Source organism: Camelina sativa, chromosome 6, assembly GCF_000633955.1.
Source record: "Camelina sativa cultivar DH55 chromosome 6, Cs, whole genome shotgun sequence".
Lineage (NCBI taxonomy): Eukaryota > Viridiplantae > Streptophyta > Magnoliopsida > Brassicales > Brassicaceae > Camelina > Camelina sativa.
This window is the reverse complement of record NC_025690.1, coordinates 20,603,040-20,614,007: the sequence shown is the minus strand read 5'-3', so window position 1 is coordinate 20,614,007 and position 10,968 is coordinate 20,603,040. Positions and strand designations below refer to the sequence as shown.

General features: G+C 37.8%; 4 protein-coding genes across 5 annotated transcripts in view; 3 read left to right on the top strand and 1 right to left on the bottom strand.

Annotated features, from left to right (window-relative positions):
• Window positions 583-4,021, top strand: LOC104792592 (uncharacterized protein At1g04910-like). The gene is made up of 8 exons (XM_010518778.2): window positions 583-1,227; window positions 2,031-2,103; window positions 2,181-2,251; window positions 2,343-2,431; window positions 2,521-2,653; window positions 2,733-2,965; window positions 3,050-3,526; window positions 3,599-4,021. The coding sequence occupies exons 1-8, from the start codon at window positions 634-636 to the stop codon at window positions 3,846-3,848; spliced, it is 1,920 nt and encodes a 639-aa protein (XP_010517080.1). The 5' UTR covers window positions 583-633; the 3' UTR covers window positions 3,849-4,021.
• Window positions 4,413-5,796, top strand: LOC109133511 (protein transport protein yos1-like). The gene is made up of 3 exons (XM_019246970.1): window positions 4,413-4,430; window positions 4,764-4,821; window positions 5,443-5,796. The coding sequence occupies exon 3, from the start codon at window positions 5,450-5,452 to the stop codon at window positions 5,684-5,686; it is 237 nt and encodes a 78-aa protein (XP_019102515.1). The 5' UTR covers window positions 4,413-4,430; window positions 4,764-4,821; window positions 5,443-5,449; the 3' UTR covers window positions 5,687-5,796.
• On the bottom strand, window positions 5,800-6,716 carry LOC104792591 (heme-binding-like protein At3g10130, chloroplastic). Its single transcript, XM_010518777.2, has one exon. The coding sequence runs from the start codon at window positions 6,668-6,670 to the stop codon at window positions 5,924-5,926; it is 747 nt and encodes a 248-aa protein (XP_010517079.1). The 5' UTR covers window positions 6,671-6,716; the 3' UTR covers window positions 5,800-5,923.
• The window catches only part of LOC104792589 (myosin-M heavy chain), a 3,556-nt gene continuing 1,456 nt past the window's right edge, over window positions 8,869-10,968 (top strand). The window contains exons 1-5 of one of the 2 annotated variants that reach the window (XM_010518775.2): window positions 8,869-9,083; window positions 9,178-9,466; window positions 9,694-9,852; window positions 9,971-10,095; window positions 10,831-10,834. In XM_010518775.2, the coding sequence (XP_010517077.1) occupies window positions 8,907-9,083; window positions 9,178-9,466; window positions 9,694-9,852; window positions 9,971-10,095; window positions 10,831-10,834 (754 nt within the window). In that variant the 5' untranslated portion in view covers window positions 8,869-8,906. Of the gene's footprint in view, window positions 9,084-9,177; window positions 9,467-9,693; window positions 9,853-9,970; window positions 10,632-10,723; window positions 10,835-10,968 lie in introns of both variants that reach the window. The other variant, XM_010518776.2, reaches the window with a different exon arrangement.

Genomic DNA, 10,968 nt, shown 5'->3' with positions numbered 1-10,968 from the left:
TTCAATCGGCCTTCAAACCTGGAAATACATTAATCAGATGAATTTAACCAATGTGATACAACATACTATAAACATTTGTATATTTTGTAAAGTAGCCCATAATTCAGTTTTGTTATATCCTAAAAACTAATATCTTATTAAGATTTATACTACATTAAAGTTATTAAAGTTGATCTTTTGAGATTTATCAAAATAAGATGTTCGCATTTGGGAATTACCCAACACACCATAATTTTTAAAAGAATGTAAAATCAACCAAAAAAAATAAATGATTAGCAAAAGGTCCACACACACATACATACATAACATAAATCTAAACTATATATAAATACACAAACTCACCAAAACAGAGAGATTAGAAGAAAAAAAAAAAGTTTAGACACCTCTCACAGCTTATAGCCGAATCTCACGGTGGCTAATACAGAAACCCCAAAATAAAACCATAACATGCCCAACCACTACTAAACACCCTCCTAAAATCAAAATAACACACCAACGAACTTATTAAACAAACCAAAAACAAAAAAAATAAACCAACTTTTTTTCTCTCTCTCTCTCTTAAAAAAAAAAAATCAATCCTTTTTTCAATTTGGCGCTTTCCCGGAGATTGATTTTGCTTTCTCAGGCGGCGATATGTCGGCGGCCGGTGCAAGCCCTTTGGCCGTTGCACCAATCACTGCCCCTACAACCACCACACGCCGCCGTGTCGGAGATTCCTTAGAAACAACCTCCGAACGACCCTCCATTTCCTCTGATTACTGCAACAACAACAACACTGTCAACATCTCCGTCTCGCCTGATTTAGACGACGGAGAATCCGGTTTACAAGGCGGCGCGTGTTCCTCACCTTCCTCAATTGGTTCCTCCTCTAGCGGATCCCACTACCACCACGATTATCATCACCACCATCACCACCCGACGATTCGGTACCTTCTCCTACGTAAACTACGGTTACCGTTTCTATGCGACGGTGGCGGATCAACGGCTGTGGTTGGTCAAGGTTGGTTCTTTTGTTCCGGGAGAAACATGGGTCGTCGGATCTTGGGTCTTCTCATGATCCTCGTCGTCGCTTCTCTCTTCCTTAGAGTCTCTCTCATGAGTGGGCGCGTCGTTGACCACGCGCACAGGAGAGATTTGAATGAGCTCGTCGTCGTACGGGCGTTACACGAAGATTGGTCAATGGCTCAACGTGCAATGACGGAGAACGTCGTCGTTGAAAAGCTTCCCGTATGTTTCTTTCTTCCTTGACAAAAAAAAAAAATCAAAACTTTTAAGCTATACGCATTTCAGATTCTTATGAATTTGAAACATTAGTTTCGTCATTTGATCAGTTGTTATTTATTTTCCTGAAAAAGTTTTGAGCTTTCTAATCAAAAACCCAGAAAGCGTTTTGTTGCTAATTTTTTCCTCTGTTTTCTAATTCCGTTGAAGATTTTTTTTGGGGTCAAAGATTGGATTTTTAACGGAAATTGGCGCTTTGTTTTTTTTTTTTCTGTCTTTTTCTCGGGAAAATTTCCAAATATAAAAAAGTGGGGTAGGAGGATTAAATCATTAAACTAAAACGAATCATATAAGCTTTTTACGAAATCAAAATTCGTTTTTGCATAATTTCTGAGATTCGTTAATAATGAATTTGACGAGGAATTAGTCAAAATTGGATTTTGAGCAGCCTTTTTAGTTTGGTATGGATTACCAGTTTCCCATTGACCTTCGACTATGTGTTGCTGGAATGCATTATTGAATAATCAAATCTAAAAGGCCTGAGGTTTTGTTCTCTGTGTCAAATCTGGTGGATGGTGTGAATACTAAATAAGGAAAGATCTTAATGTTTTTTTTTTTTTTTAACTCCTTTGGGTTTTTTGAAACGGTATAAGTTTCCAAAACAATGCATTTGTTGTTGGGAGTGGGATGATCGAAATTTATGACCTTTGACTCTAGCTTTATTATCTTTGGTTGTTTCTGCAACGTATGAAAGCCACACTCATTTTTATGTTTTGACTTGATTGTCCGCTGATTTGGCAATTTTACAGATTCCGGAAATATGGCAGAAACCTGAAAGCGGAAACTTTCACCAGTGTGTGTCACGTCCGAAGAACCGTTCAAGTAAAGACACGAACTTGCATTTCCTGATTTTTTAAACCAACAACGTTCTAGTTTTCTGAATTTGTGTTTGATATCAGGGCTGCGTAGGAAAACCAACGGCTATCTTTTAGTACACTCGAATGGCGGATTGAATCAGATGAGAACTGGGGTGAGTGAGAGAGTTCATGTCAAAGTGTGTTTTACAGAAGTTTGATCTCTGGTGTTTCTTATCTTGTTTTTTTTTTTCATATGAAATGCAGATATGTGACATGGTTGCTGCAGCAAAGATTATGAATGCAACTCTTGTCCTTCCTCTCCTTGACCATGAATCTTTCTGGACTGACCCAAGGTTTTATCTTATTTACTCCCTACACAACAAAGATATTCTCCTAGAAAAAGAAGTGGAATTTAAAAGAGTTAATTCTTTGTGATTTGCAGTACTTTCAAAGATATTTTTGACTGGAGACACTTCATGAACGTATTGAAAGATGATGTTGACATTGTCGAGTACTTACCTCCACGATATGCAGCCATGAGACCTCTCCTCAAGGCTCCTGTTTCTTGGTCCAAGGTCTGTGCTCCTTGTTTCTACCATCCCCAAATTCGGATTATAGCGGCGTTTGTGGTTAAAAGATTTGTGCATTGTGCAGGCTAGTTACTACAGAAGCGAGATGTTACCGCTCTTGAAAAAACATAAGGTGATAAAGTTCACACACACTGATTCACGCCTCGCCAACAATGGCTTGCCACCATCAATCCAACGGCTGAGATGCCTTGCTAATTACCAAGCATTAGGGTACTCCAGAGAGATTGAGGATTTAGGGAAAGTTTTGGTTAACCGGTTACGTAACAACAGTGAACCTTTCATTGCTCTGCACTTAAGGTACTGTGATGTTTCTTTCTTTATGCAGCCCTCAGTTTCATTTTTTCACACAAGGTGGTTGAAAAATGAGAATTTGAAATGCAGATACGAGAAAGATATGCTTGCCTTTACAGGCTGCAGCCACAATCTCACAGCTGGAGAAGCTGAAGAGCTGAGAATCATGAGGTATAATGTTAAACATTGGAAGGAGAAAGAGATTGACAGCAGAGAGAGGCGGATCCAAGGCGGTTGCCCGATGTCTCCTCGAGAAGCAGCCATATTTCTGAAGGCAATGGGATATCCATCCTCAACGAATGTATACATAGTTGCTGGTGAAATCTATGGAGGAAACAGTATGGATGCTTTCAGAGAAGAGTACCCAAACGTCTTTGCTCATTCAACATTAGCAACTGAAGAAGAGTTAGAACCCTTTAAGCCGTACCAGAATCGCCTGGCTGCGTTGGATTACATTGTGGCACTTGAAAGCGATGTTTTTGTATATACATATGATGGGAACATGGCTAAGGCGGTACAAGGGCACCGGAGATTTGAAGGGTTTAAGAAGACTATCAATCCAGACAGGTTTGAATCAATCATAATCAATCCTTTTGCAACTGCCTTTTCTTTTGTGTAACGTTTTGACTGATATGGCAGGTTAAATTTCGTGAGACTGATAGATCATTTAGACGAAGGTATCATGTCTTGGGATGAGTTTTCTTCAGAGGTGAAGAGATTACATAATGGCAGGATAGGAGCTCCTTATGCGAGACTTCCAGGTGAATTCCCTCGGCTGGAAGAAAACTTCTATGCAAACCCACAGCCAGATTGCATATGTGAAAAGTCTCAGCCTGAGCAAGTGTGGAAATCATCAGGAGAGTCAGATAGATGGAAGAAGAGTGCTTGAAGATAGAAGACACAGTGAAACACAATACAAACACATATTGATTCAAAACCCTTTTTTTTGTAGCCTTCTTGTACAATATAGGAAAAAAGAAGAAGACAAATTCTTCCAAGAATATCCTTTACAAAATGTGTAGAATTGATTCCACCATACAGGAACATCAAAGTTATATAGCATTTTTTTTGTTTTCCCTCTGTGTATCTCTTCAGAACAGCTGATTAGTAGAAAGAAAAGTAAAAAAATCCCAATAGAGATTTTTGATTGTTCCTTTCAAAAAAGCAGCATGATTTGTGTACATCAGCAGTATTCTTTCATCTCATTGTTGTTATAAGAAGATTCTCAGAGCTTCTATGTTGATTGCTTTGCTTTTTACATAGGACTGTATTTTAAAAACTTTTTTCTTTTCACTGAAGCCATGTGGTCGGGTTCTGACCCGAATAGAGTCTAACCGGGTCAACCCGGTTCTGTTTTTTTCTTCTTTTTTTTTTCCTTCATTGAGAGATGAATTTGATGGTTCAAGTTAGAAACAGATCGCAAGCTTCGTCTTTTCGACAAGATTTCTCCAATACTCATCTCATCTCACCTGTAAGTAATCTCCTTCTTCCTCTACTTCTCTCTCTCTCTGCCTCTTCAACTGCTCATTTTATTGAGCCTTTCAACGAGTCATTTGGTGGGACAAAAAAAACTCGATCTTTTTTTATTGGGTTTGAAATCGAACCTCGATTCTGGTTAAGCTAATTGCTAGATTTGGGGTTTATATCTTTAGTGGTGATCGATCAATCAATCAGTTTGATTGAATTTATTCGAAATCTTGGATCTTTCGATAGAAAATTATACTTACGATTGTGTGTGAGCGAGCCTCTCTCTATCAACAGGATTTGTGGATTACTCTGGAATCTGTTTTATTCGTTTCTGCAGATATTCTTAGGTTCACGAGTTTCTATCAAAGACTTTGAGCTAAACTTCCTTAACTCGGGCATGCATTTGCTTAAAGCCTCTTGTTGCGTTTTTCACATTTCTCTTAGTCTAAGTATTAGATATGAGGTCTTGTTAATCTACTGTGATAACTTCCAATCTCGCTTGATTCAGCTATTGAACATGATGATCCAGTTTTTTTTAGTTATAGGTTTCACAATGTTAAACCTATTCCCATGAGAGAACCATGTCAAGTTTTCTTATCTTTCTTGCTATTTTATGTGATTCTACTTCCCTCTTGAGGATTGTGTTATTTGCTAGCTGGTATGATGGTAATAGGAGCAATCGTAAGACAACATTGGAATACTAGAAACATAGTTTTAGATTTCAAGACACTAAACAATGAAAGCTAGGACCTGCCGAGATCACTGTTGAGCTTTATAGTAGTAGTTGTATTGCAATTGGTTCTTGTTCATTATTAATGTGTTAGATTCAAGTTTTTGCCGGCTACATTCGTGGCTTTCTTCTAAAATGGTAAAGGTACAAAGCTCTTAAGAGTTCCCTGTATCTTTCAGAACACCATATATTCAAAATCACTGCAGTTGATCATACTTGACTACTTGTATATATAGTATCACACATGTATGCATAGTTTCTGATTTTTTTCAATCATTTTCCATAGAATAATCATGGGCTTCTGGACGCTGATGGAAGGATTGTTGCTATTTGCAAACGCGCTGGCTATCCTCAACGAAGACCGTTTTCTAGCTCCCAAAGGATGGACACTTGCAGAGCTCCACCAAACAGGCAAAAGAAACTCTCTCAAAGGCCAAATCATCGGTCTCATCCACGCCTGCCATTACATGAGGCTTCCACTCATGCTCTTTAACTTAATTGTCATTGTCTTTAAGCTTTTCTCCGGTTAATATGATCAAAACCCCTTTTTGAATAAATTTTTCAATCCACAACATTTCTGCAAGTTCTTCTTGTTCTTGTCCTTTGCTAAGATTAAGCAGTTTCTTGTTTGTTTCACTCATTCTAAAGGAAATTTAAAACCAAACTGTTACATTGTATACATTATTGTTATGCTTCTTTCAACTACAAAACACACAAAGTGAAACAACAACTTCTTTGAGACCAAAAGCTCATCACTTTGGATCATTTCATACAACAGGAATCATGACCTCATTGGTCCTGAACGGTGGTAACGTCCATGGAGGATTATACCTAGCAAGAATGAAATCTCCGGTGATCTTAAACCCATCTTTCTCAAGATCACTCGTAAGCTTCTTCACCTTCTCACTCACCACACTCTCCGACGTAGTACCACTGAACTTAACCACACCGTACTTCCTCCCACCTTCCTCCCTAATCACAACCCTCTCATCCGTCGGACGCGGCGCCTCCTCCGCCTTCGTGTACTTAGACGGCAACAAAAACTGCATCGTCACCATCTTCTTCTTCCCTCCTCCTCCTCCACCACCTTCCTCCTTAGTCACAACCGGAGAAGTCATCTCAATCTTCTCACTCTCCTTGGTGATCACAGGAGCAGTCATAGCAATCTTCTCACCTTCTTTCGTGATCACCGGAGCAGTCATAGCAATCGTCTCCGGCTTCTCGTTCTCCGGTTTGCCAAACACACCTATGTACTTAGCCAGAACCTGAAAGCCTCCGTCTTTATCACCTTTAAACTCCGACGCATCGTACGTAACCTCCGCCGCAACCGCCGGTGGATATTCACGGATCTCGTAACCGTCGCCGGATTTAGTCACCGTGTATTTGGGAGTCTCGACAACGATTTTACCAAAAACCATACCCATTATGTATGTTTTACCGAAAACAATTCCCATAGGAGAAGTATTTATCAGCTTTGTTCTTTCGGTTACTAAACGCAAACGTGTGGTTAGCATTTATCTGATAAGGTTTGTTTGCGTATTATATTAAAATTATAAATATTTCAGTTTACTTATAGAAGAAGATACAATTTTTTTTGATATAACTCAAATCGTATTTTTGTATTTGGGTTGAATAATCTGAGACGCGTCATGATGGTTTACGAACTTGCTTTATTATGACTACAAATTTTTACAGAAGTAGTTTGACACGTTTCTGTGTTGTGTGGTTCAGACTTCATAGCATTATTTCGTTACGTGGAGGTTCTGGTTCCGCGACAAACAGTCTGAGAGAGAACGGCACGTATGTTTTTAAGAACGGCACGCAGTTAGCATTTTAAAGATGGTGTATCCTTTCCATGTTTAATGATTAATAATTTATATGTGTGTTACCAAACAGAAGAGTAGGGTTTTATTTTTTGTTTTCCCTTTTTTCTCGGCGTCTTATATATAAATAGTTCTCGACCTATTTTGTTGAATCTGAGAAATTCGTACGGCGATTTTACCGATTCTTTCGTTCGTCTTCTGATTAAGCAAGTTGTGGTAGATTAATTCTAGTTCGATCTTAGTTTTTCTTTTGGGATTTCTAGGGTTTTTTGATTGTTTTAGTTGAGTGAGCATCGGTGATGAATCCACGAAAAAATTGTTATCCTTGCACTTTGATTGCTAGTGAAGAAACAAATGGGGTTTTCAACTTCTGAGATGCTCTTTTTTTTTTTTTTTGGTTTTGTGTCTTCTGTGACGATGATGATTATGTTCGGATTGTTTTTCGTTTTTGGTTTGATTTGTGTTAGGATTGGATCGATGATTTGTTAGTTTAAAATACTGCGTTATCTTTCTGCAAATCTCCTATTAAGGATTTTGAAGAAAAACAATAAAAAAGCTGAGATCCAATGTTTTTATATCCCTTTGGTTGGATTGTTAGAGTCAGATCGATGATGTCAATTGAAAATACTGCGTTATCTATCTTTAAATCTCCGAAATAGGAGTTGCAGACAACTAAACAGAAAATACTGAGATCTGATTATTAGTCTTAGCCTAATTCAGTTGATATGTCGTTGTTTTAGTTCTTAATCTTGGTTTTTGGGTTTTGATTTGTTCTTGTATGATTATTTTTGGACATAAGATTGAATTATAAATAAGTTGAAGACTTAAATGTAAGACTTAAATTGCAACACATTCATAACAATAATGGGTTAATATGATTAGCGACTTTGAAAGATTAAAAAAAAAAAAACTGAACATTCATGAGAATAATGGCTTAATAATATGATTAAGCGACTTTTGAAAGATAAAAAACTGAACAAAGCTCGGTTGATGCAATTGTTAACAGAAGAGTTGTAACCGTACTCGGAACATCAAAGCATATAATCTATACATACTTTGACTCATTTAAGGCCATTAGATACGCTTGTAAGCAGCAGAACCCGCCGTGATAATTTGATAGCCACACAGCAGAGCTTACAGGCTAAAAACACACACAAAAGAAAACCTTAAATTTAAACAATCCATGAATCCCACAAGGTAGGTAGGTAGGTTCGAACCCATGACATGTTCTTTTTCTTCTTCTCAGCACACAACCAGTACTTAACCGGAATTTTGACATTAATTGACCGTATAATTTAATGATTTTGGAGGATTTGATGAGATTTAGAAAATTTAGAATTTTAATAGATTTTAGGGGAATTGATATGATTTACGGTAAAAAAATTTCAAATCCTACCTAAAACCATAAAATTTGTATTTCTGTATTTTTAAGTAAACAAATCCTCCAAAATCCTCCAAAATATTCCAGAATCCCTAAAACTTATTAAAATCCAAATCCACAAACTGTTTTGAATAACAATAGATTTCAAAGTAAATTTTTAAATCATCAATTGAATAACAGTGCCATGATTGAATAACATAAAGATTTGTAACTTTTACACAAATCATTTAAAATCTTAAGTTAAATACACCCCTATAGGTTTTTTAATCAAACGATTGAAAATGCAAACGAACCAGCCCAAACCGGACGGTCCAATACACTAAAAATCGAACGGTTCAGTGAAGGTTTTTTTTTTTTTTTTTCAATTTTGGCCCTTACAGAAAAATTTAGCTTCACCCGCCACAAGAAATCTCCCGGCAAAATCGAATTAAACCGTTCCAAAATCTCCCGCTCCCTCCTCCTTTTACCTCCTTCTTCGTCTTCTTCTTCTAATCATCTTCTTCTCTCTCGCTCTCCCTCGATTCACATTCCAATCTTTAGAGAGAAATGGCGAAATCAAACAGATCCAAGGCTTCAGAGCGTGTTATAGGCAACGGTGAAGTAACTCCAATTCAAGTCGCGTTCCTCGTCGATCGATACCTTTGCGATAATCGCTTCTTAAAAACCCGATCCCTTTTCAGATCTGAAGCTTCTTCTCTCATCTCTAACTCTCCTGTTCGTGAAGTAAGCACCTCGATCAATTTTAATTTTGTCTTCATTTTCTCAATTTGATTCATCTGTTCTTACAGTTCTTTTTCCCTGGTTCGATTTCGTTTAGGTTCCGAACAGTTTGTTACCTTTGAATGAGATTTTAAACGAATACATCCTTCTCAAGAAGGAGAAGATGATGATAGATCAGGAGAAATCGAAACTGGATCAAGAGAAATCTCATGTTCAGAATCTGTTGAATGGGATGCAGGATGTGATGAATGCTTATAACTCCACCGTCGCTACACCTCCTCCTCCTCCTCCTCCTCCGGCGATTTCGGCGGCAGCTCCGACTGACAACCAAGTCGTTGATGCTTCGACTTCTAAACAGAACAACAACTTCGGTGTCTCTTCTTCAGGTAAATTTAAGATTACTTACTGCTTTTGGTTTAATTCTGGAGCTGAATTGGAATTATCATTACTGTCTTTGGTTTGTGTTGAACTTGATTGTTATATCATTGGTTATGACAAAGATTATATAGACTTGGTAACCAAATTTGCTAATGGGTTGATTTTGTATATTGGTTGATGTATCTGGAATCTGGATGTTGTTTTGTGGAGCTAATGACATGTTCTTGTTTTACAGGATGCACTGTGTACAACACATCTAATGTAATAATGCCAGTATCATTACCAGGAAACAAAAGAGTTGGGAGTTTCACTGCACCTTGTTTAAGTCAGTCTACTACCAAAAAGCGAAAGAGTCCTGAGGTTTCTCTTGGAGCTCCTTCTGTTTCTAGGAAAGGTAGTTTTGCTGCTGTTTATTCTTTTTATATACTTCATTGATGTGATGATTATGATGATACCTTTTAAGTCTTCATAATCCTTAAACTTGTTTTGTGTCATTCTTTTTCTTAATTCAGGGATGAAAAAGCTCCAACAAGCTGATAAGGTGGTGGCTAATTACTTGACGTTTCAAACATCATCTGAAATACAAATGCCTGTGAACAACGGTGTAGCTAATAAGTCGTCTGATCTTATGCCAAGTGTAGCAAAGTGTTTGTTTAACAAATCAGACATGTTGTCTCCTCCGACCAGTTCAGCTTGTCCGAGGACACCGCCAAAGCAAGCATCTAATCAAAGTGATAGGTCTGTCAGTCCCCAGCAAGAAGTTACTCCTACAAACTGCACAATTGTTACCAAGGAGAGAATCACAGTCAGTCCTCTCAAACAAATTGGTTCTTATACAGTGGAAAGGAGCCATATGGTTTCTTCTTTTTCGCCTGTGAAGTCTAATCTGAAAATGTCGAGTAAAAGAGATCATGTGAAAGGAAGGCTCAACTTCGATGACACTGAAGCCACAATGCACTTAGATGCACCTGTTACTGCTGATATGGTTTCAACTTCCTCATCTGGCTCTGAAGCAGAAGCTGATTTGTTTGACATAGATTTTTCCAACATAGATCTTCTCAGTGAAGACTTTTCATTTTCAGAGCTACTAGTTGATTTCGATCTTGGTTGTGAAGGAATGCTAGACCCTTGCCTTCCACAACCATCTAATTTCCACATAGAGAGTGCTTCAGGGTATATATTCTTCTCTTTGGCTTACTATACCGTCTGAAAATTTTAACTATCTGCTCTGCCATTTACCTATTAGATCCAATTCTGAATCACAGGTCATCTCCTGAATCAAGAAACACGAATCTAGAGCCTGACCAGGTTGTATCAGAGTATACATCAACAGTAACAGAAATGACACAAGGGAAAGACATGAACACACAAGGTGGGTTTAGAGTCCTGTCTTCACTTCATATATTAGATATAGAATGCCATAGCTGTTCACAGTGATAAACTCTTACTGTTTCAATTTGCAGGATCTGACTCCATGACTACTGTGAAGTCTATAACAAAATGCTTACGA

Bases quoted from the DNA above. Each gene is read 5' to 3' on its own strand.
- LOC104792592 (XM_010518778.2), top strand. From the start codon at position 634: ATGTCGGCGGCCGGTGCAAGCCCTTTGGCCGTTGCACCAATCACTGCC. The intron at 2,966-3,049 runs GTACTGTGATGT...TTTGAAATGCAG, and splicing joins TTCATTGCTCTGCACTTAAG to ATACGAGAAAGATATGCTTG. The intron at 3,527-3,598 runs GTTTGAATCAAT...CTGATATGGCAG, and splicing joins AAGACTATCAATCCAGACAG to GTTAAATTTCGTGAGACTGA.
- LOC109133511 (XM_019246970.1), top strand. From the start codon at position 5,450: ATGGGCTTCTGGACGCTGATGGAAGGATTGTTGCTATTTGCAAACGCG.
- LOC104792591 (XM_010518777.2), bottom strand. From the start codon at position 6,670: ATGCTAACCACACGTTTGCGTTTAGTAACCGAAAGAACAAAGCTGATA.